This window comes from Squalius cephalus (genome assembly GCF_949319135.1).
Source record: "Squalius cephalus genome assembly, chromosome: 24".
Lineage (NCBI taxonomy): Eukaryota > Metazoa > Chordata > Actinopteri > Cypriniformes > Leuciscidae > Squalius > Squalius cephalus.
Window position 1 is genome coordinate 22962745 of NC_137145.1, and position 25560 is coordinate 22988304.

Below are 25560 nucleotides of genomic sequence, written 5' to 3' on the forward strand. Positions count from 1 at the left end.
GTTTAAATTCACCATGAAATCAAAATGGACAATTCTTGTTTTATATGGAATATTGCAGTATTTATTATAAATTATTTATCCATGCACATCCATTTTTTTTTTTACTCATGTGCCCCATAATCTTGAATCAAAATAAGTTCTCCTTCCTCTTGCAGTGACATCTTCTCGTTTATTGGCGTGAGGGAGGAGCAATCTGTCACTCCCATAGTTCGAATAGCAAACCACAACCATCCAATCATTTCCCCATGGACAAGATCAAGCCCCGCCCAACATTTGTTCTTGTTTGAGAAGCTGTTTCTCTCTGATATACATGACAATAGGGAAGAAAGTACTTTAAAGGTAGGGTAGGCAATTTCAGAAAGGCTAGCAGTAGCAAGCTAGCTAGCATAGCGTCACGAGATGAGGCAGCGTTAAATTACCTCATGTCTCAAAGCACATAACATTATAATAATATAATGTAGACATCTTACAGAGCTCTAGTTGTAACAACTGACTGCTGTAGATTTATTTCGGCATTGATAGTGTTGACATAGAAATGCATAAATCTGTGTCTGAGGATGTGAACAGCTCGGGTTGCCGTCTCGTAATTACAGTTATGAAATGGCGTGAACGCAGCATAAGCTTGTTGTTTTGGTTCAGGAGAAATAGTAAAAGGCGGCTGCTGTTCATTTCGGCGCTCGGTTACTGTGCGTCTACAACTCTGGGTTACTTTACTGAACGCGCAGATGACGTGTGATGTCTGTGCAGAGGTATAGAAATACATATGTTGAAAGGCAGGTAGGACATCCTATCATCGTAAATATATCACATTATTAAAAATGACAACACAGTAGTGGTTCACTTTTCTCCATTTTATGTAAAATCATAAAAAAATAGACCACCAAAAAAAACTAAAAAAATTCATGAAAAATTTATGTCATCTAGCAAGTCCATGTCAGAGTAGCATCAAAAGTGATCAAGACTCCGGGTCGAGTCTTGGTAACACAGGCAGTATAAGGTTACCAAAGGAGGAATCCTGAGTGATGAAGAAGCCTGACGAGTGTGCATGTGCGTGCTGAAACCAAACCAGAGAAAAATACTCATCTGATGGGACATTATCAATAATAAATAAATATTGAAGCTCTAAACATGAAGCTTACGGTATACCTGTAAAGCTGCTTTCTGCTGTGCTGCAATGTGCTGCTGTTCGGCCTGATCCCTGAACTCCTTATTTACTGCTGGTCTAGACAGTGGAATGCTGGGAAAACACATTATATTGCATAAGTTATGGAAAAAAAAAAAAGATTATTGACAATCTTACAAGAAAGGTACTGACTTAACAGCAGGATTCTTTAGAAGAAAATACAAAATACAAATGAAGTATTTTTACAGTGATTTATGTTTTTTAAACAGTACCTGGCTCCTGGATTATTCATAGACTGACTCTGGATCAGGCGTTTCTTCTCCTTATCCAGCTCAGCTAGAATAGCAACCCTGTTTTTGTTTTGAAATCCTATTGAGAACAAATTTACAGATATATAATTGTTCATTTAAAGCAAGCAAACACATTTTAAATTCTGTAGGCCTATTTGAAGCCAATCTTGTATAATAACTGTGTGATTGTGACAAAACGACTAATTATTTTTTTTAAATGTTTGATAGGCCTCATCGCACTGTATAACTTAACTTTGTTGTATTTAGTGAGTTACTTTGAAAACGATTTAAAGAGTACAGTATATATCACATCCACCGAGCTTAATATCTGAAATGACAGTACAGCTGTTTATGACAACTGATATACAGCAACAGTTACCTTGTCCGGGCGGATTTGCGGCCATTTCCACATGAGCTCTATATCTAAATAATAAACAGAATAAACAACTTCTAAAATACTGAGTCAAATCAATAAATAGAATCTAAAACGGATGCATGGTCTCCTCTGGTAAATAAAGCAGCTCTCTTGTCTTCTTCGGTAAGAGCTCCTCATCGCGTCGCTACTGTTTCAGTGTGAACAGCGCCTTCTGGAGGATCGGAGCAACTGCACGTGTGAACCACAGGGTGGGTTTAAACGCTTTATTTACATTGTAAATGTAGGTAAATATAAATGCGAACTACGTCTATAATGGAAATTTCAGAGCATATGCTACTTCCTATTACATAAAAACTTAAGAAATTAAATTATGGTCTCTTTCCTTCTTAATTATTTAATGCATTGAGGGCACTACAAAGGACAGCTATTAAAAAAGCATTTTCTTGCATTTGCATGGGTTTTGATGGCAAAGTTGCACATCAACCTCTACATTGTACCCTGGTGCATCATCCTGTACCGACATCAAAAAAGTAATGTGATTACATAATATGTGACTTGTAATGCATTACTCCTAACATCAAAAAGTAATCTGATTACGTAATGCACGTTACTTGTTGTAATGCATTACTTGTTAGATCAGAAAGTAATCTGATTACGTAATGCACGTTACTTGTTGTAATGCATTACTTGTTAGATCATAAAGTAATCTGATTACGTAATGCACGTTACTTGTAATGCATTACTTTACTCGTAACATCAAAACAAGTAATCTGATAGTGTAGTGCAACACTGCTTATTTCATATGAGATTGAAAACACCTGATAGCTAGGTTTTCTCAGAGGAGAGCTGTTAGACGTGTCCATCTTGAACATAATCTGAATTATCAGCTAGTAAGGGTAAATTGACACACTCTGGGTCGGGTTTCCACAGTTGTACCTTGACAGGCTGTAGAGATCTCTGATGGAATCACGTCCTCATGTTCTGATATCAAAGATACGCGAAGTGCAATTTGTATGAAGTTCAGTTACCTTTGCAATATTTTGCATTTATATATTTTGTATATATTTTATAGTTTTCACATGATTTTATACCATGTTGTTGATTAGTTTGTTAAATACACACAATTTTGCTGTACTATTGCTGCCCTGAGAGCAATAAAAATACAATGGAAAAAAATCCTGAGGTTATCATAATTCATGCATGAAAGGGTTAAAGTCACCATGAAATCATAATTTATTTATTATGAAATCAGACTTATTTCTATGGGATGGGCCTACTGCAGTATTTATTATAAATTATTTATCTGTGCGCATCATTATATTATTTTTTAATGAATGTGTTCTCATAATCTTTAATCAAAATAACTTCCCCTCCCTCTCGCAGCGTCTCTTCTCTGATGACGTGTTCACTGGCGAGAGGGCGGAGCAACCTGTCACTCACATGAGATCCACCAATAGCAAACCACAACCATCCAATCAACACAATTAACTTCCGCCCTAAATGTATTCTTGTTGGAGAAGCCGTTTCACTCAATACGCCACAACCGGAAAGAACTTCTGCTTCATGACGACTTTAAATGCTTCATTTTAAGAGTTAGTATACATTGTAAATGTAAGAACAAAATAACTCAAAGGAATATGAATATTATCAGAAACTTCACAGCAAATGCAAATAATAATGTTAAATAATAAATATTAAAAATGTATCATTTTCTGATGCAAATATGAATTATGCATTATTTTGAAAATATTTTATTGAAATTAAATTGATTTTAACTTATTTTTGCCTATTATTATTTTAAGTGTTAATCAGTCTTTTAGTGAGTATAACAATGCACTGAAAATAAACTTTCTAATATATCTTCAGAGGGATTTTAATCCTGACTGATACACAGTGTTATAATCATGTGGATAGACAGATGTTAAACAGAAAAGAAAGGACAAACAGAAAAGATTAGAATTGTAGCAAAACTCAAACACTACAACACCTGCCTTTATGCATCTCACCATATGGAAATCAAACAGGAAAACATTTACACATTAGTGAAGGGTTTACTTTATGAAAAAAGAAAAGAAAAAAAACATGGCAATTTTCAGAAAGGTAAAAAGGAGCACTAACGTTCATTTACATTTATATACAAGATAACATTAACTGGCTACATACAAAGATACAGTGAGCCCATTGTTCATCATCTTTTTTGACAAAAGTACAACCTGAAAATCATTTGCATCTGTCAGAAATATAGTGGAGGAAAGGGTCTAGAATATGATATAATGTTTATCACCATAAAATCCACAAACAAGGATGTCCTTCAAACAACTGAAACTGGAAAGATGACAGTTTTGGATGGCACAGGTGAGGAACCCTTTAAGACTTCGCAATGCCAGCAGAACGGTTAACAAATATACTGTGGGCATATGCATTATTAGTAAGATCAAAGACGCCATATCCAATACAGCTGTTGAAAGATTTTAATGCAATAATGTGATTCAGGAGTGGTTTAGCAGAGCTTATTAAATCGCTTGAAGTCATGCATCTACATAAACGCACAGATATTCACATAAAAAGCCCTGAGAGGTGGTTATTAAGGCATAAGGTGTATAAGCGGTTCGCCCTATTCAACACTTTTATTAAACCGCTTGCACTGAAGCAGCTGTTTAGCAGTGAAATATAAATACATGTGCTGTGAAATGCATGGATCAGATCAGAAACCTTCAGCTAAAACACGTTACAGAATCAAACGGCTTCATGACAGTTCGATGGTCTGTTTAGTGATAAAATAAAAGTTGCATTCAAGAAGCCTATTTGAGTCTGGCCAAGATATGATTACTATGTTTGTTCATAGCTGTCTGGTATTACAAATAAAACTGAGTAAAAGCAGATTAAAAACTAGTTATGGCAGATTACACACAGCAGATGTTTCATTATTCATCAAGGGTAATGCGTTTAAGAAAGCAACACTTCAACGAAGGACGGGGAGGAATGGTTGGAGCAGTTTTGTGAGAAGGCACTGAATGAAGAATTACGCATGGAAGTCTGTATTAAACACCTGTGCCAAACAAATCACGGCCTAAACCAAACCTACACAAGCTTCAGGTTTGCTGATCAACCTTGAGTTTCTGTTCCTTGCCTTCAAAAAGATATAGCAATTAACAGACCACATTATGAATGAAACACAAAGAGAACATGTGCACATCATATTTCACCCCAAAATCAAAAGATAAAAAAGGTACTTTTTTTTGTAATGGGATTATATACATATTCCCATTTTTAGGGCCATAAAGAATATATATATATATATATATAATTTTGATTCTTGTTACTGTAAAGTAATTTTATGCTACTAAAATGAAAAAGAAATCTGTACTTCATAAAATAAATCAAAGTAATTGCAATTACAGTAATAATGAGCATCATTATTTGTAATTGTTATTTTAGATATTTTTCATTACTGTAAAATAATTTCATGCTACTAAAAAGAAATCTGTAAACTAATACAATCATTTTAATCCAAGCAATTGTCAGAACTACAGTAACGAGAATAAGAATTTCCTTTTATCATACACTCATATATTGTTTATAAAAATGGTTTGCAAACAAAAAACTCATTTTAATTAACATTACTGTAAAATAATCTTGCATTACTAAAAAGTAAAAAAACAAAAAACAATTAAACTGTACTTTAAGCTTATTTAAAACAAATTATAATTACACTAATGAGAATCAGATTTTTCTCATTTTATACATAATGCTAATTTGGGGGGGGGGGGTGCATTAAAATAATGAATATAATGTGAAAATGCAAAAACAAACAAACAAACAAAACTTAATAGGACCTGAATTATGCTTAATTTTCATTAAGAAATATTAATTTTATTTTGGGATGTAATAAAATAGACTGGACATGTTCTTCATAAAGCATTTCAGCGACTATATGTATGCAAACTGGTTTGATTTAATTAAACCCTGACAGAGCTCATCAACTATCAATTGGCAAAAAAACAAACCTAGAGAAAACAATTCCCACAATCATTCAGGAGAGTCTTAATTCCCCTGTAAACTGAAGTGGAGAAGCATGTTCAAACAAGCTTTAAGACTGAATATTATTTAGCTGATTGTTTTTTCCATTAGTAAAGATTTCAATCTAATCCTGTCCGATATATATTGGCTGTAAGCACTTTTGGGAGTACAGGATATCTCTGTACCGCTTCATGCTCTGCTTCAGGCTTGTCCGGTCCGGGATGAAGTACGGCCTCCCGGCTGAACGCGTGTATTCTTGGAGAACAGAAGGAACGGTGAAGACGAACCCGATTCTGCTCAAGGAACAAACTCGGCTGCAAGCAAATAAATATAATGAAGCTACAGTACAGGCTACTTACTGTATACAAGTCATGATCAGACGGCTAATGACATGTGCAGGGAAGGTCCGGGCGTATCCCGAGGTTATTAGCAGAAAGAAAGAAAAAAGGGCGTTCTGACGACAGTGAATGGTAATATGAAAATCCAGTTTTAAAAGACAAACAAATAGCATGATTACACGTTTAAAAGTGGAAAACGCTGCCAAACAAAAACAAAACTACCTTAAAATGTTATCGATTGTTCTAAAATAAATCCCCTTCCAGGAAAGCAAACAGTGCAAGTCCACTTGCAGGGGCTACAATCAAGTACTGTAGTCCTCCTACTGAATATAGTGTGTCCTCCGGCTCAACGGACACACATTACATCTGTTGTGTCAGAGGCCAATGGGAAGTTCTGCTTGGTCTCTCTGCATTAGAAGGCCCCGTGAGTCCATATGAGGGGCGGGCAGAAGTGCCCTCAGTGGTCCACCACTCTGGGTTGGGCAGTGCACTGGGCCGTGGGACCCAAGCGGGCGGGATGAAGGGCTCTCAGTCATGGCTTTGCCAGGACCGGGTCTAGCAGTTGATGGGGCAGTCCGTCTTGGCTTTGCCAGCAAAACTGATGATTCTCCTGAGGCAGCGCCCAAACTCCTCCAGGATGAGGCGCTCTGCCATGGCCTGAGGCTGGTTGGCCAGCTCCGCCTGCTCCGCCTGCTCCAGCAAACAGTCACACGTCACCTCCGCCACTTCCTTTGTTACAAATGTGTACGGCAACCTAGAGAGAAATTCATTAACATTTGAGTCATAACAGGAAGACCATTTTATAACACTAAAATAACACAAAGGGTGTTGTTTAAGTGTTCCATGCGCATTCTAGACAGCTGCTAGATTACAATGTTATTTCTATGTTTTTAGTAAATAACCAAAAACTAATAAATGCTGCTGCACGAGGGTTTCTAACACAACAGCTGAGGGAGTGATGAATCTTTCTAGATGTTAGTGGAGTGGTTGTCAAAGGGATTGTTCACCCAGAAATGAAATGCGGTCATTTACTCACCCTCATGTTGTTTCAAACCTGGATATTAACCTATTTTTATTGAAATCTGAGAGCTTTCTGTCCCTCCATAGACAGCTAAGCAACTGACACTGACGCTTCATAAAATTCATAGACTTCAGAAAACTAACCCATATGAATTGTGCGGTTTAGTCTAAAATTTTCTGAAGAGACTCGATTGAATGATGAACAGATTGAATTTAGGCTTTTATTCACATATAAACATTCATCAGCGGACATAAACAGAAGCTCAACCGAACCAGCTTGACGCGCAAGAATGAACCTCATTGGCTCTTGCTGAAGCTCAAACGTGCTGCGTAACACGAGAATGAACCTCATTGGCTCTTGCTGAAGCTCAAACGTGCTGCGTAACACGAGAATGAACATCATTGGCTCTTGCTGAAGCTCAAACGTGCTGCGTAACACGAGAATGAACCTCATTGGTTCTTGCTGAAGCTCAAACGTGCTGCGTAACACGAGAATGAACCTCATTGGCTCTTGAGGAAGCTCAAACGTGCTGCGTAACACGAGAATGAACCTCATTGGTTCTCGCTGAAGCTCAAACGTGCTGCGTAACACTAGAATGAACCTCATTGGTTCTTGCTGAAGCTCAAACGTGCTGCGTAACACGAGAATGAACCTCATTGGCTCTTGAGGAAGCTCAAACGTGCTGCGTAACACGAGAATGAACCTCATTGGTTCTTGCATGTCAAGCGAACATGTTTGAGCTACTGATGTATGAGTTGATGAATGTTTGTATGTAAATAAAAGCCTAAATTAAATCTGTTCATCATATGAAGTGATCGAGTCTCTTCAGAAAATTTGGACTAAACCACTCAATTCGGATGAGTTTACGATCTCTTTATAACTTTTTGAAGCGACTAGGGAGTTGCTAAGGTGTTCTAGTGGTTCATTGGCCATTGTTAGGTGGCTGTGGGATTCTCAAGGCTGAAATCATGTTTATGGATGAGCTAATGTATTAAAGTTTTATTAACGTTACTGTGGTATGAAGCAGGGCGGGGCCGAGAGCCGAGAGAGCGGAACGAGGCCGGTGGATCGAATGCTAATGAGAGACAGACACCTGCGCGACACCGGTCTCGAGTCCCATGGGCTCCAGAGCTTTTATTATTCTTTAATGGAGCAGTCGGCTGCTGCCCTCCTTTCGTTTTGTTGTTTAAAAGGATTAGTTCACTTCAGAATTAAAAATTCCTGATAATTTACTCATCACCCACATCATCCAAGATATTCATGTCTTAATTTCTTCAATCGAAAGGAAATTGTTTTTTGAGGAAAACATTCCAGGATTTTTCTCCATATAGTGACTTCAATGGGGTCCAACGTTCAAATTGCAGTTTCAATGCAGCTTCAAAGGCTCTACACGATCCCAGCCGAGGAATAAGGGTCTTATCTGGACAAACGATCGGTCATTTATAAAAAACAACACCACACATTTATATACTTTTTAACCACAAATGCTCGTCTTGCACTAGCACTGCGATGCGCCACGCATTACGTAATCACGTTGAAAGGTCACGCCTTTTCTTTTAATTTCTTTTCAACTGAAGAAAGACATGAATATCTTAGATGACGTGGGGGTGAGTAAATTATCTGGAAATTTTAATTCTGACGTTAACTAATCCTTTAAGTTTATTTTAGGATTAAAGTTACGTTAAACGTCTGCCTCCTTCCCTGAACTTTGTTACAATTACATTTGATCAGTTAAATTCACATTGTTTTATTTCAGCCAGTGAAACAGCCACGAGTGCTGAATTATTACTCATATACGTCACTTTATCTGTCGAATTAAAATCGTGGGGTAACGCAACGCTGTTTTACTTGGTCAAAACAATCATAATAAAAATATGTTTGTTTGAGTGTGTTGAAAGTTATTTTAACTATCTGTGCTTTCACTCTGTGACTGCTATTAGACACTTGTTGCACATTGCAGTAAGCTAGATCGATATTACAATATCATATTAATAAAAGCTGGATGACTTGTGTTGCTAAATGGCATGCAATTCATTTTAAAACATTGTACGGTGGAGAAAATGCTGTATTACGGTTTCTTAGACTGGGTTTCCCCATGCTGCCTTGAGCGCAGCGCGATTTTATTCACGCTGCTAGGCAGCCTGGATACCATGGACTAGATTTTCCCCTCAAATAGGAAACCAATCACAGAACGGGGTGGGAGCAGCAAGACGATGACGAAGTCTATGCGACACACCGAAGCAGTTTGTTTATCTATGGATCCAACATGACAGACGTAAAAATATATGCATATTTTTAGGAACACATCTACAAAAATATGCCTGTATTTCAAGTTGATAAAATAATTTAAAATCCACATCAGTTTATTTGTGCTGACGCGCCACACCCTCCCAGGATCTATAACGTTACCTAGGCTACTTTCACTTTTAAAAATTCATCATAACCGCGCGCGCGATCTGCTTGCAGTCGTCGAGATGGATGCTGAGGAGTTGAAGAAAAGAATAGCTAGTGGAGATTGTAAAGTTGTCGACAATACGTCATCAAAAATCAAGTCCAGTGTGTGGGAGAAATTTGGAGTTATCTGAAGAAAATATTGTGAAAGGCTTTGCTGCAAACATTTTCGTGTTGGATAGCCGCATATGTGGAACTACATCCCTGAGGAAGCACGCAGAAACTGTGGTAACAAAGTAGTTGTTAACACTTTATTTTACGGTGCCCTTGATACAGAGTAATTACTTAATTAATTACTTAGTAATAGACTTTGTAACTTCATAACTAAGTTATGGAACAGCCTATACTTACAGATTGTAATTACGCACATGTAATAGGCAGCTACTGTTACACATGTGTAACAAGCGGACTTGGTACACTGTAATTATGTAAGAAAGTACTTAGTATAACACAATGTAACAACAAGTACTTAAATATGTTAGGCTACTAAGGTCTGCAGTTACACATGGTAAATGTGTATGTTCTGTAGCATTACTTGTATGTAACATAAAATAAAGTGTATCAAGATTGTACTTAAGTGCACTTCCTGTGTATCTACATATGTTATCCATCTGAATTAACCCACTAGTTCATAGCTTAAATACATGCATTAGCTTCCTAATTACATTGCAATTACAAAATATTACACAGGTATAAGCTACGTAAAATAAAGTGTATCAAGAATGTACTTAAGTGTACTTTGTGTATACATACCTTATCCATCTCTGCCTTAGTTTGATTTAACTTACTAGTTTGCAGCTTAAATGCATGCAGTAGTTTCCTAATTACATTGTAATTACATAATATTACACAGAGATGAGCTACGTAAAATAAAGTGTATCAAGAATGTACTTAAGTGTACTTCATGTGTATCTATAAACCTTATCCAACTCGGCTTGTTACACATGTGTAACAGTAGCTGCCTATTACATGTGTGTAATTACAATCTGTAAGTACAGGCTGTTCCATAACTTAGTTACATGTTAAGTACATTTTGTTACATGTTATTACAACATCTATTACTAAGTACCTAATTAAGTAATTACTCTGTATCAACGGCTATCGAACGGTATTTTTCTAATTTAATACTGTTAAGTATGTGTGGTGTGCAGGGCGTGTTTGAACCCAAAATTGTCAGATGTAGGCTAGACGAAATTGCGTGGCATATAGTGTTGTAGCCGCGTCTGTTCGATTGGTAAAATGTGATAAGGCTACTCAGTTTTGTGGTAACGTTAGCGCCATGTTCTTCATGTATCGGCCTGTTGACAGCTTAGGCTGAAGTTGTCCTTGTGTTAATTGTCGTGTAATAATAACTTCTGTATGACCTGGCAATAAACATTTTTGTAAGTGTGTCTATAATGTGATAGTCTAAACTGATTTTATTTCGGCTGGGGGTCGGGTGTCGGTTCTATTTTAAGCGGGTCGGTGCAGATTTTAATTAGTGCTGCTGTTGGAAAACGGGGCGGGTGCGGATTTACAAAATCGGACCCGTGCAGGACTCTGGTGTACACATAAATCTCTGACCCATCGTCGTCTTCTTCGTTGAATATCTGTCGCTCTACATACGTCATCTGGTATAATTGAAACGATTGGCTATGAGCTACGTACAGGCGCATTTGATAGACATTTGTAGCGCCCAATAAACGGCTCTGGGCATTCGTAAACCACGCCTCAAATACGAGAAAATGAACATATGGTTTCCAGACCACGTCTCAAAGAGAAAGAGGTCTGACGTTAGCCAGGCTAAAGGTTTCTACAAATAAAGTTCTTTCTGATTTTATGAGTTTACACTTGACAAAATGGTGTTGACTCAAACAAGGCACAAACAAGTTTCTTGCTGTAAATCAAGAAAACAAGAGATTCAAACAATAAGACTAATCCGATAAAGGTATCCAAACAGTTGCTCACCTGTCTAATAAAACATAAAATATTAAAGCATCTTTGGTGTTTTTTTATGGTTTCTACTGAAGTACAACTGGAAACCGAGGTTAAAGCGGATTTAACATCATTAACAGGAAACGCAAAAACATGGGCCATTACTGATTTCTCTGGATTTAAACATTGTTGGAAACATTTGGGATAGTGTAAGAACACAAGTCAACAAAATATATAAAAATGTTCTAGTGGTTTTTGGATATCTTAATCCAAAAATCATACATATTGTGCCTTTAAAGGAAAGACTTACTTCCCGCCTCCACTGGTGAGGGCTGGTGTGGTTCTAGTGAGCAGATCTGAGATCTGTGAGGACAGTTTGGTTTTGGCTGCGGTTTGCTGCTGGACCCGCACCTCTGCAGCGTCGGCCAGGTGCATCAGCGTCTTCCTCTCAGGACTCTCCTCAAAGTTCTTGCAGCCCATACATTTGCAGATGGACGAACACATGATCTTTGCCTAATGCGAATGGACATCAGAGTGATATAAACAACTGAAAACGAACCATGTCTTCTATATGCCACAAGAGCTTGGGCACCACTACCCTTTGACCCATGAAAACACTCACCTCATAACACTCGCAGTAGTTTTTCAGACAGCCAGATTTCTTACAATTGCATCCTTTGCTGTGTCTCCTGTCCGACTCTCCTTGTTTGCCTTTACCAATCTTGGGTTTGAAAGCCACAGGGTTTCTGTCTAAACACGCCTGGGAAAAAACACATTACTTCTTACTTCACTTGATACCTATGCACTTCAAAGCATTACAGCAAAACTGTCCTGATCAGTGAGACAAACAAGACGTCAAGGGCAATGATGTGCTATTGCTTTGAAGTGTTTGTAGGCAGATGGAAAAGAATGACGAGTGAAAAAAAGCCAATGTCGATCAATAGGAATGCAGTAATTCATTACCTTGATGGCCTTCAGTCTTTCACTCTCATGATCAAGGTTGTTGAAGCAGTTCACGCAGTTACAGTTATTACAGAACTCCCCATTGGCAAAGCAATCACAATACCTGTGAGACGAGAGACATTGAACTCTTGAGTTTATGCAAAATACAACTCATAAAAAAATAAATAAATAAAAAACCTGCCCAAGAGTTACACTACAGTTCAAAAGTTTGGGAACGGTAAAGTCTCTTTTCAACAAGCCTGCATTGCTTTGATCAAAAATACAGTACAAACAGAAATATTGTGAATAGGGAAGCACCTACAGGAATTATTTTAGCCAATACCGATTTTAACAAACAACTATTGGCCGATACTGATATTTGTTATTGCTCACTTATTTGCAGTTATATTTTCATTAAAATTACTGTTTTAATTGTCGTTACAGATTACTGTTTTGATCATGTTTTAAATCAGCAAAGTTAAAAAACACATGCATTAAGGTTTATTGCTCATCAATTAATTTCTTTAAACATGGATTGGATCCATTAAACATTCAACAGGCCAACATTATAAGAGAGGCACAAATTAATACAAAGACATGTCAACCTTCTATAAGTCAAATATGTTAATGTTAAGAAATATTTGACAGCAAAAAAAACTCAGAATTTCTGAGGTTCTTTTGCTGTCAAATATTTCTTAACATTAACATATTTGACTTATAGAACATTACATATTTATTTAATAAATAGAAAGATATTTTACAACTCAGTGCCTCCAGGCAGTTACATAATATCCTATCGGTTTGTTAAATCGGCCGGTACATCGGTGAATCTCTAATTGTGAAATATGATTAATTTATAATTGACGTTTTCTAAGTGTATATATTGTAAAATGTAATTTATTCCAGTGATCAAAGCTGAATTTTCAGCATCATTACTTCAGTCTTCAGTGTCACATGATCCTTCAGGAATCATTCTAATATGATGATTTAATGATCAAGAAACATTTCTGATTATTATCAATGTTGTGCAAGCTTCATATTTGTGGAAACCATGATGCATTTTTTCAAGATTCATCAATAAAAAATAACTAATTTAAAAAATATATATTTTGTAATATTATAAATGTCTTTACTGCCACTTTAGATCAATTAAATGTATCATTGCTTAATAAAAGTATTAATTTCTTAAAAAAATAAAATAAATAATAATCTTACTGACCCCAAACTTTTGAATGGTAGTACATGAAATGCTACAGGCAAAGCTTGAAAAAAAATTCATGTCAATATTGAAACTGCTTGACAGAAATGTAAAATTATATTGGCACCTCTGATAATCCCCTTCCTGTCTGTCAGAATTAACAGTCCTTGCTGGTGAATTTGACAGTATAAGAACTGAATTACAGGTTTGTTAAAAGGAAGGAAGTTGTTGTAAAATCACACAATTGGATTTGGAAACTACGAAAGCGCTTGCCAAACGTAGCAGCTCACACAGATTACCACCTTTTATGGGCAATTTTCAGAGAAAGTAAACAAATGCTGGGGAACATACAATTTCAGACACTGCGACCGTGTGCAGTTGCAGGGTTTTCTCGGCCTTGAGGTTGCTTCTGATGTTGATAAACTGTAATAAAGCACATGCAGAATGTAACCTGAGGGTTAATGAAATCTTTTGATGCAACTGATTTACATGTAACAGCGAGGCATGTGGCGCTCGGCTCACCCGTTGAGTGAAAGCCTGGCTTGAGTCTGTATGGGAGTGGCTGTTGAGAAGGTGGAGCTGCTGGTCAAAGTCACAAACGCAGGCTGGGGGATCTATGGGAACAAGCAAGGTGAGAGAGTCCAACTAATACAAACAACCAAACTCATCCGTCCTGCCCCAGGAGTGACATACGGACCTGTGTAACGTATGGGGCCGGCAACACAGCGTAGCCCATGTTCCCAGAGCCGTGGGCGGGGGCGAGCACAGTGCCCGGCGGCAGGTTGGTGAGGTTGGGCTGGATCTGTGGCAGATGTGTGGCTGGCATGATGAGACGCTGGGGGGTCTGACTGGTGGTCACCACCTGAGCTGCTGACGTCAAGGGTTTGGGTACAACCTGTGCACAAACAATATATATAAATGTTCCAGATTATTAACACCATACAGAAACCAGAGCAAAAGCTGCACGGCCATCCATAAGAATGGTGTCATTGTGTGCAGAACTGCTTCACTGTGTACCTGTTTGACGGTCTGTGCCGAGACGATGGGTACAGACATCCGTACCGCAGCGTTCATCATCACAGACTTGGCTTTGCAAACAAGACAAAAGTAACTAAATGTTATTAGATTTTCTTAAATTCCCATATTCATAAACAATCATAGCATTAAAATCATTCTTAAATGGATCGCTGCAGTGCACCCACTATAAAAACAATATCGCATGGCAAGACAGCAGCATATTGAAGGACCACTGCCTAAAACAATATTTAACGGAGTATTATGAAAGACAGTCACAGGGGTACAAAAAAACAAACAATTGGTTTAATAAAAAAATAAAAAAACTGAATCGAATCTATATCACAAAACAATGTAGTCCGCTGACAGAATGACTCCAACGAGCCCATTTATTTATTGAATAAAACAAAAATAGTGTGATCAGTGTAGTCCAGTTCCTGAACATTAGAGAAACTAACAGCTACAAGTAACCGTGAGACTTAAAGTTACTGATACGCTCAACGTTCATATTCATAGTGTACTACACATGATGCATTTTGACTATTTCATAAAAATAAATGAAACATTACTACTTTTTAGTTTTTTTATTTAAAGGCTATTGTGCCCCTTTTTACAAGACGCAATATAAGTCTCAGTTGTCCCCTGAATGTATCTGAAGTTTGTTGTAAATGTCCATTTTTGAATTTTGCTATATAGGTCCCCTTTAACATACAATTAAGGCCAATTGTTGAATTGCATTTATGCCACTCGCCACTTCTAAAAAAAAAAAAAGGTGATAATTTTTTTATATTTATAAAAATTCAAATTGATCAAAGTTTTATACATTTATAATAATTAAGTAACGTAATCAATATTTTACAAATGTAAAATATAACAATTAATTTACAACAAATTGATAGTTAAATTGCAAATCAAATAAGGTGTGACAATAAAACTTGTATATCACAAATTAAAATGGATGAATAAACATCTTGGCTGTATGCTATTCTATGATATAATAAGCTTGATATATTGATATAAATGTATTATACGCTTCTATCAAATGAAAAGCTGGTGAAGTGAACAGAACAGCTCAGGAAATTAAGTTCACGTCCTCATATAGCACCGCCCATTCACACAGAGACACGCAGACTTGCATGCAGATTTTTAGTGACATGCACCTGATTTAGGTTCATATAAAAAAATGACTCAGAACTATACATCGATTTATCACCCAGCCCTATTTGGCAATGGAATTGCATTTTTTCCAATGACTTATTCCATAAAAGTAGTAAATAATTCTTATATGAAAACAGAATCATAAAGAGAAACCGGATTTGTTCAGTTCTTTGGTTCCCCCATCCCTGCACATGACGCACTGACCGGGTTGTATGGAGGGGTTGGTGTTGATGCTGGCGCCCGTCTGTGCCGTGCCGCTGCCGGTGGTGGCCGTTACCAGCCGCACGTAATGGAAGCGACTGCCCGGCACCTGGATCTGCTGCACGTTGGGAGGTGTGGTGAGGGGGATGATGGTCTTAAACTGGGATGTTCCCATCCCTCCCACTGTAACTGTCTGCATTGGCTTTGCAGCCTGTACATGAAAACAGATAAAAACATTGTTTTGTATTGTTGTACACTAAATTACAATGTCACACAGGCTTTGTTAAAATCTATATTAGACAGGACAGCAGACTGGTTTGGTTTTTTGAGGACTCTAGATGGGCGTACCTGTGCGGTGGACTGGCTGGTTCCTGCTTTAGCTGGAGAAGTGGTGGCAGACTGTTGAACCGTGAGGATTTGCTGACCTAGAGCCACATTGAGCGGCAGTGTCACAGACTTCTGGGGTGAGTTTGGAGACTGACTGGCCACCGAAACCACAGTCAACTACAGACAGAGGAGAAACATGAGGAAGAGGGTGACATCAGAAACAAGAGTGTGGCCATTACAGAGAAAAATCTGGCACCACAAAGACAGGTAAATGTAACTGCGATGCAAGTTTTTACATTTGAAAGATTCAAGACCTTGCTGGGAGACTTGAGAGGCGAGATGGCGACTTTGCTGTTACCAGACGTGTTCTGCGTCACAGTGCTGATGGCCTCGCCAATGGAAATGGTGCGTGGAGGTGTCACAGGGGTACTCTGGGTAAGAACTCGCCCTGTTGGCAAAAGAGGAGGATTGAAATAGATTTGACAATCGTGCTGATAAAACAACTGCACTTTTGCTCATGTTATAAATACAGACAGAAGATTACCAGTCACTACAGGAGACACTGAAGCTGGGCTGGTCAGTGCTTTACTGTTCAGGGCCTTTGTGATGATGAGCTTTGTTATCATTGGTCCAGCCGTAGATACTGGTGGTTTCTTTGTGATCTGTGAGGAGAAACACGACACGTGGTGATTATTTTAGTTGCTTTTGATAGACTGTGACACTGAACAGGAAACAAGATTGTACTTTCATCATTAAGCTTCTTAAATTCATATTAAAGGGATAGTTGACCAAAAAAAAAAAAAAAAAAAAAAAAAAAAAAAAAAAAAACCTATCGGTAGCCATTGACTTCCAGGAAAGGAAAAAAAAAAAAATATATATATACTATAGAAATCAATGGCTTCAGTCAACTTCATATCTTCTTTTGTGTTCAACAGAACAAAGAGACTCATTCAGGTTTGGAACAACTTCAGGGTGAGTCAATGATGACGACAATGAATTTTCATTTTTGGGTCAACTATCCGTTTAACAATATTGTAAGAGTTAATCAAACTTTACTTATTATTAAGGATATTTAACATGCATTTAACTGAATTGAGTATTCATTTGTTTTTTAATAAATAATAGCAATAACACTGATTTAAATACAGCATTACAATTGCATTTTTCTTGCATTTATAAAATTTAGAAATTACTATATAATCTTAAAAATAATAATAGCTCATTTATAAAAATACAGTAAAATAAAAAAGCATGTCCTTACAGAAAAAAGTTTTTTTTAAATATGACTAATAAAAATATTATATATAATAATTAACAATAAAAAATAATAATTAATGATTTTTAAAAAAATCAATATTAAAAAAGGCATTTTTTACAAATACGACTATTATTTGTAAAAGAAATATGAAATTATTATACTAAAGATCATAGTAGCTCATTTTAAAATACATTTAACTTGAAGATTTTAAAAATAAATGACCACAAACAATAGCACAAAAACTAATATATGGCTTTAAATAATTATACTATAACAATAGCTCATGTAAAAATAGAGTAATACAAATATGACTACTATAAATAAATATTATATTATAAAAAACAATAATCAATTTTAAAAATATAGTAATAAAAGTGGCATTCATAAGCAAAATATATTTTACAAATTTGAAGGTTTTTTCAATGCTTGAAAGTGTAAAAAAGTGTTACCAGAATGTTATACAGTGTCCTTATAGTTACTGTAGTAATAACTATAAATGATGCATAATCACATGCAACTAACCCTAAAATCACACCCTAACCTTATAGTAAGTACAAGTAGTTAATTATTAGTTAGTAAATGTATAATTACACTGTAACACGGACCTTAAAATAAAGTGTAACCAACGTTTTCACTAACAACCAGTCCGCTGCAGAGGCTACAGTTTATTAGTTAACACCTCGTTGTTACATGTAATATATACGTATAACTCCCACGAAAAAAAAGAAAGAAACTGAGGCAAAAATAAAGAACCTTGAAATTAAAGTTCTCTTTAGGGTCTCAATATAAAAAGGTAATTTCACACCCACCCAACACAGCGTGGCCTGCCGCCTTTAGTTATGTAACGTCTGCCTCCTCAGTGTAACACGAGAGGTTGATAAACACCCACCTGAAGGGTCTTCAGCTGCTGGGCCTGCAGTGTCGTGGAGGAGCCCATCAGCTGACTGGCTGAGCTCACAGCGATCACAGGCTTCCCCACTGCCGTCACCATCTTGATCTGCGTCGCCTGGGCCTTGCCATCCCCGGTGCCCTGGGTAGTGGCGGGCTTGTTCCAAGTGTGGGGCAGAGCCAACATAATGGGCTGCCCTGTTTTACTGAGACCAGCAACCAGGAGTTTCTGCCCCTCCGGCTTGAGCACAGCAGCGCCTGGAGGCTTGCCATCCGCAGCGGGGGAGCTGGCCACTTTATTGATGATGAGCTGGTGGTTGGCTGGGACAGTAACGCTGGAGATTTTGGGGAGGTTTTGAGCTGATGCAGGACTGGTGGTTTTGGCAGGGGTTGTGGTGGTGACAGCCATGAGGCCGGAGGAGGCGAGGAGGAGTTGAGTTCCCGTGCTGGTGCTACACTGAGCATTAGTGGAGGTGGAGGTCATCTGCATAGACGTGGTGGCTGGACACAGGCTGACGATTTCAGGCACCTCTGTTTCCATAGGAACCTGCGCTGGCTCTGGTTCAGGTTGAGGAGGAGGAGGAGCGAGGTGCTCGGCAGGAAGGTCCTCTTCCATCGCGATCGCTTCCGTGTCCATGATCTCATCAGGCAGGAGGCTGTTGAGCTCAGGTGACACCACATCCATTGTGCACAAAGATACTCTAAACACACTAGAAAAAAAGAAGAAAAAAAAAAGCACAATTCTTAAATGTATAAAAAAACATCCATAAGCAAGAGAATAAATCACTGATAAAGTATAAAGTGTACAGCAAGCAAAGGCTTCCAGACTGCGACCAAACGGACACATTTTGAGACCTTTTTTTCCTGCAGGTACGACTACATTTTGTTGGAGATCACACTGGTGTAGGGCTGTGAAACGATTAATCACATCCAAAATAAAAGTTTGTGTTTACATTATACGTGTGTGTACTGTGTATAATTATTTTGTGTATGCATGTATATAGGTGTCGCGTCACCTATTTTTATGCGCATTTTGGGATAACGCATAAATAAAATGCTGGATGTAAATGCCAAAATCCACATAAATTCTAAAAATGCACACAAAAAAAAGAGAAATACGCTCAATTGAGTCGGATACATTTATCCGATAAGAAAACGTGCACATAAACTACGATAGAAAAACATTTACCGAATAAGTAACTCGATGCGCTTCAGAAAAGGTCACGTGACGACGACGACGGAACCAACCAGCCGACCGATCCCGTTGCACAGCATCTGAAATGCTGTTTTGGTCACTCTGAAATGCCTGAGCAAAGTCTGTCGTCAAAGTGGTTCGGTATAATTTACCAGAAATGTTCTACACGACTGCGTTTCGCCTCCGAAAGCAAGATAACTTTATTGCGTTTCATCGGAGCGCTCTGTATTATATACAGTTGCTTCTCCCACTGCAGCAACTTCCATTTTTTAAGTGATATTTAGCATCAGTTTATCAGTTAGTGATGATTTTGTTCTCTTCGACTCACTGGAAACGCTGCTTTTGCAAGCGCAAATGTTTTATGCAATATTCCAATTCTGCACATAAGTTAAATTCACAACTTTGGATGGAAACATAGCTAATAACAGAATCATTCAGAAAATTGTGAACCATTTGATGGATTCATTAAAAAAGAGAATTTTAAAAAAGTGACTGATAAGGTTTAGCACAAATTGAACATTATGACTTTCAAGCAAGTTTCCCTTTACAAAAAAATCAAGATCTATAGATTTTAGAGTTGGGAAAAATAAAAAAAATGCACTACAGAAATGTCCATGACTACACAGAACTATTAATATTAAGACTATTAAACCTTTGACAAGTACGATTTCACAGCGAACATTAAGATCTGCATTCAGAAGTTGTCATGTATAGGTATGAAAAAGCTTTTCAACCACACAGTATAATTATTTCTGTGTTACAGTAATTCAAATTATCACAGAAGTACTGGGAAAAAAGTTTATAGTTCAGATATAAACACTGATGTCTAGTGATCAAAATAGAGTAAATCACCTTTTGAAAGTAACTTGATGCTTCAAAAAAAAAATTTTTTGTATCATTACATCGTTTACACCAGTAGGTGGCGACAAGTGACTTAAATGTATCCGTCACTGAATCATTAATTCAAGAGATTCGTTAATAATCACTGATTCATCCAGTAATGAAACAAGTGAAGTCTTTATGAGTGAGTCATTGAATCAATCATTCACACATTTGTTTAAATAATACAAATTCATTAAAATTGATTAAATATATTTTTGTAAATAGGCTTTTATAGACTTTTTTTAAATTAGAATTTCTCTCAATTTGCAAAATGTTCACAGAGTAAAAAAACAAAAGAGCATCACAACTTCGTGTGATGAAACAGGTTGTGAGAAGTAGTGGGAGATCAGCTCATTATAGTCTACTCTTTCAATTCTGGGGGAAAAAGAATCAGCAGTTGAAATTATTTCAGAGAATTATATTAGAACAGAACGACATGTTTAAGTAGAAATGTGTTTTTTTAACAAACATGTCAATGGTAACATTCACAAAACAAAGTTTTATAAAATGATAAACATCACATTTTAACCCTTTTAACCACTGTTTAAGAAAAGGGATAAGTCAATGTTTTTGAATATCTAGGTACATTATTATCTAAAATGTTATGACTTTTAGTATGCACATTAACTTCCCTTTCCTATAAAACTGGATTCACAACTATTGATTTTCAAAGCACTAAACTGAGAGGTCGACATCCAAAACATTTCTTTAACCGGAGGACAAAGGTTTTTAAAGGGTTTGTGTGACCAGTTAAATTCGGCATGCACCAAAAAAAAGTGTGCCTATGCAGATTCCTACACTATGTAGATCTTTAATTTGGCCAAAATCAAACAGGTAATTATCTCCAAGCAGAGATTCTGTTGAATGGAGAGTTTGTGCCACACACACACACACAATTCATAACTGCTGCTCATTGACCTTTCATGTGCCTGTCTTGATACTGAAGAAAGCATTGTTTGAAGGAAATATGTTTCATGCTATCATAGATGATTTTATATTTAAATACATCTGAAAAAAAATCACTAAACGTAAAAAAAAAAAAGAAAAAAAAAAAGATATGTAATAAAAAAAAATCGTCCCGACTAATGTTCCCCCCAGTGAATTCCAGGCCTGTGTGTATGTATTAATAAACATAACCACTTCAGCCAACATGTCTAGACAGCATTTATGAAATCTGAAAGTACCGTACCGGAAACAACAATGACCAACTTTGTTAATTTACATATGGCGAAATTTTACATGGCATTACATCACAATATCCTCACAGAAAGACTGCAGCACTTCAGGTCTCATCGTATCAATCACATCAGCACTAATAGTCTGATATATTCTGCAGTCAGCTGGCGGGCCATTCAAACCCCCGTGTTTACTCAACGCCGGACACAAGACGACGCGACGCGACCGCTCCCATTCCAATCCCTCTACAGTCGCCACCGGTGACGGCGTTGATCGCGTCGCTCGCAGTGCAGACGAGCGGTTTATGCACAGCTGCTATGTGGCTAACTAGCACAAGAGCTAACGTTATATGTTAAAAGCAGCAGTCACTCACAGCGGACATTAACTAGCAATAAAACGGACAATCTGCTAATAACGACAGCAGTTATGTGCTTAAGAGACACAATAAAACACTTATATGCACGCTTTTAATCGCTAAACGCAACATACAGCAGTTTTAAACAGAGGGAAACAACAGCAGGCCTGTGTACATGCCTGACAATAACACTCCGCGTGTAATGCGTTACCTCGGCAGAGACTTCAGTGAGACCCAGCTCGCGTCAGCTGGAGTTTGTTGATATTCGACGCGGCCGCTTTACTGTCTATCCTGTTGCCATGGAAATGTCGATATTTACAGTACACGGAGCGCAGCGCGAGAGTTACTGTAGACCGGGGTGCTTTCCTCTTGATTTGAGCCCTGTTGGAGAGAGTTTAACACGCGCTGAGGGTCTATTTCAGGCCGGGCAGGATTTCGAAAGATCCGCCATTTTCATCTCGTCATCAGTTCGGAAACGAGAAACAGGAGAAGAAGAAAACAACAACTTGATGTATTGTTCTGTCATAGTTAGAGTAACGTTACAGAGGGGCGAAGTATAGACAAGTGACGCTCGCAATACTCGATTTGACAATTATAACTATTAATCTGTCATTATTCGGTTCGAGCTTGTTCTTCACTGGAGCAATAAAAGTGTTTGTCCGAATGACAGCCTCACCAGATACTAGTTATCATAGCATGTCTTTCATACAGTAAACATGAACGGAGACTCAAGCTGTCATTCACCCGGACAGAGAAAACGAAAGACATACACACGAGTACAGAAACCTAAAACTGTCACTGTTATGATTTTGATTAAAAGGAATAAGTACAAAAACTGTGTGAAATAAAAGAGTTCCGCACACAAACAAAAGCCACTAAACTAACTTACTCTCTAAGTCTTAATGGCAAAGAGATGTATATAAAACAGAGAGCATAGAAAACTGTAAAGTAAATGAAATTTGAATAAACTTTTATAACCATAATACTGTTGCACGGTTTATAACAGGTCACTCTGCCACTATATATATATATATATATATATATACATAGTGCTAATAATATAGTGAGCCTGTGACTACATGTATGTAGATGTACGGCAGACAGGCGCGTCGGGTCAGCGGCTCGCTGTCACTCACTGTCAGGTTTAGTAGCCTCAACTGCTAACCAGTTAACGTTAGCCACTATTAACTCCTGCAACGCCTCGACGCGTGCGGTAACCTTTGGCTATATTTGATTGATGACTCAGAAGCCCAGCAGGCATTGACCAGCGATCCCAGCTGTGTGTGTGTGTGTGTGACGCGGACGGGCATCAGCTGACACTGCACTGTTAGCAGCGCGGCTAACTCAACTAGCCGCGATCATATCCTCGCGCCCCTCGCGAACCCCAGCCGAGCTCAAAGCGCGTCTTACACTTGCTCGAGGTGATGAGTGTCGCGACGCTCTTCTGGAATCCGCCGCGCGCTCCGCTCGATCACGCGCTGCTACATCCAACGCGCTGCTGCATCGTGTCGATCATCCGCTCTCAGACGAAGACGATTGTTTAAAATACCGCGCCGAGCGCCATTTCACCTCTAACATCCCATAATCAAGCCACGCCTCCAGAGGAAACAACAAATGACGTCACGCCACAACTTCCGGCCGTGCTGCGCGCACACAGTCGAATGGATTGTTTTTAGTTTCATGTTATGTATTCTTATTTATGTATTGTATGTTTCATTTATATTAATTTAAATGTTTTATGAATTAATTTTAGTAGGCTATCTCTGTTTACTGTATCTTGTTTGAAAATGTACTTTATTGCCTTGCTCTACCTCGAGATTCTTATCCTGTCTTTTGTGTGATATATATGTATTCCTCTGTGATCTTTGTTCAATAACAATAAAATACATTTTAAAAAGTTGAACGGATTGTGGTAAAAAATTAGTATGTTTATGTTTATTTTAATTCTGAATAAAAAAGCAGTGCTAATGTTCGAGTAAATTATACAAAAAGCCCAGTTAACGTGCCATAGCAAGATATTAACCCACTTACAATGTAGCGTATTCATAAAGTAATAAATAGCGTAAACAATATAATGTGTGTAAGGACAAAGAGTGCAACAGAAATATTGATGTAGCCATTTGTATCATATTTTAAAAACAGTGGCAATGACAAATTATCAGAAAGTGCCTAATTTCATATCTATTAACATTTATTTGATTTCATTGTTATAAAATATTATTATATTGTATTATATTTGTGTACCGTAAATAAAAATATAGTATATGTTGTTGCCATAACATTTAGACTGTTTACTTATAGTTATGAATTCACTAAATCTAACTATTACATTATATTATATTATATTATGTTACATTCTATTCTATTCTATTCTATTCTATTCTATTCTATTGTGTCTGCTGCAGTTTCCCTTCTCTGCAGACTTCATAGATGTGAAATGGGTTGGACTATATGGTTTATAGTGTATAATTTAGTAAGTGTTGCAGACTGAATATGACAGAGCGGAAGTCCAGTGCTCGAGAGAGTGATGATGCGATGTCTGGCACTGAAGAGCAGTCATTTTGAAATGCGTGGTCGATTTTTTTTTTGTACTTTATTGCTAGCATAATTATGAAATGCAATGGTGTCATCACTGTACGATAATAAAGTTTTAGATTTCAGATTTTAGAATTAGATTTAAATAATTCTGTTACTATAAAGTATTAATGAAAGCATTATTGGGGAATCTATTGGTGTCCTTGGGTTGGCGGAGAGTCTGGCTGGTAAAGGCAGAGGTTAAAAGAAAAACTTGAAACTTGGAATTTACATGAAATTTAAATCTGATCAACAAATTTAAACAACAAAAAGTGAAAAGTAAAGAAATACCCTGAGTCCCTCTAGTGCTCAGGGTGTGCATTTCCCTCAGATTGAGTGGCGCCCTCTGGTGGTCAGTGTGTGATGTGCAGTTTCCCTCAGATTGAGTGGCGCCCTCTGGTGGTCAGTGTGTGATGTGCAGTTTCCCTCAGGCCGGGGTTGAGTGGCGCCCTCTGGTGGTCAGTGTGTGATGTGCAGTTTCCCTCAGGCTGGGGTTGAGTGGCGCCCTCTGGTGGTCAGTGTGTGATGTGCAGTTTCCCTCAGGCCGGGGTTGAGTGGCGCCCTCTGGTGGTCAGTGTGTGATGTGCAGTCTCCCTCAGGCCGGGGTTGAGTGGCGCCCTCTGGTGGTCAGTGTGTGATGTGCAGTCTCCCTCAGGCCGGGGTTGAGTGGCGCCCTCTGGTGGGGGACTCATAAATTTTGGGGCATCTCGCCCGGGGGGCGGGGTTACGTCCTGCGTCACATCTCTCATGCGGGTTCTCGTCGACCAGGCTCACAGCGCGCACCATAGCGCACAGAGGCAGGCACAGAACTAGCTAGCGAACCTAGGTCTTAAATCTAATAAGTTATGTTTATTACAAC

At 37.9% G+C, this 25560-nt stretch overlaps 2 protein-coding genes across 5 annotated transcripts; both read right to left on the reverse strand.

The window, feature by feature from the left end:
* Nucleotides 1-42: 42 nt before the first annotated feature.
* inip (ints3 and nabp interacting protein) lies at nucleotides 43-2006 on the reverse strand. Its single transcript, XM_079861891.1, has 4 exons — nucleotides 1793-2006; nucleotides 1396-1492; nucleotides 1147-1237; nucleotides 43-1054 (listed from the first exon to the last, which is right to left on the reverse strand). Exons 1-4 carry the CDS (start codon nucleotides 1815-1817, stop codon nucleotides 956-958), a joined length of 312 nt encoding a protein of 103 aa, XP_079718017.1. The 5' UTR covers nucleotides 1818-2006; the 3' UTR covers nucleotides 43-955.
* A 1573-nt stretch (nucleotides 2007-3579) lies between these two features.
* lin54 (lin-54 DREAM MuvB core complex component) lies at nucleotides 3580-23724 on the reverse strand. 4 transcript variants are annotated; one of them, XM_079861872.1, is made up of 14 exons: nucleotides 23538-23724; nucleotides 18521-19229; nucleotides 16918-17035; nucleotides 16688-16821; nucleotides 16395-16550; nucleotides 16050-16257; nucleotides 14691-14761; nucleotides 14371-14568; nucleotides 14196-14287; nucleotides 14025-14096; nucleotides 12497-12599; nucleotides 12156-12293; nucleotides 11844-12046; nucleotides 3580-6901 (listed from the first exon to the last, which is right to left on the reverse strand). In XM_079861872.1, the coding sequence occupies exons 2-14, from the start codon at nucleotides 19202-19204 to the stop codon at nucleotides 6703-6705; spliced, it is 2376 nt and encodes a 791-aa protein (XP_079717998.1). In that variant the 5' UTR covers nucleotides 19205-19229; nucleotides 23538-23724; the 3' UTR covers nucleotides 3580-6702. The 4 variants fall into 4 exon arrangements, with proteins under 4 accessions (XP_079717998.1, XP_079717996.1, XP_079717997.1 ...); XM_079861870.1 differs by having other exon boundaries at nucleotides 16670-16821; XM_079861871.1 differs by lacking the exon at nucleotides 23538-23724 and adding an exon at nucleotides 22339-22874 and having other exon boundaries at nucleotides 16670-16821.
* Between the last annotated feature and the right edge of the window lie 1836 nt (nucleotides 23725-25560).

Bases quoted from the DNA above. Each gene is read 5' to 3' on its own strand.
- lin54 (XM_079861870.1), bottom strand. From the start codon at position 19,204: ATGGATGTGGTGTCACCTGAGCTCAACAGCCTCCTGCCTGATGAGATC. The intron at 14,288-14,370 runs GTCCGTATGTCA...TTGTTCCCATAG, and splicing joins CGGCCCCATACGTTACACAG to ATCCCCCAGCCTGCGTTTGT. The intron at 14,097-14,195 runs GTGAGCCGAGCG...GCTTTATTACAG, and splicing joins GCCAGGCTTTCACTCAACGG to TTTATCAACATCAGAAGCAA.
- inip (XM_079861891.1), bottom strand. From the start codon at position 1,817: ATGGCCGCAAATCCGCCCGGACAAG. The intron at 1,493-1,792 runs GTAACTGTTGCT...TGTTCTCAATAG, and splicing joins CGCAAATCCGCCCGGACAAG to GATTTCAAAACAAAAACAGG. The intron at 1,238-1,395 runs GTACTGTTTAAA...GTGTTTTCCCAG, and splicing joins ATGAATAATCCAGGAGCCAG to CATTCCACTGTCTAGACCAG.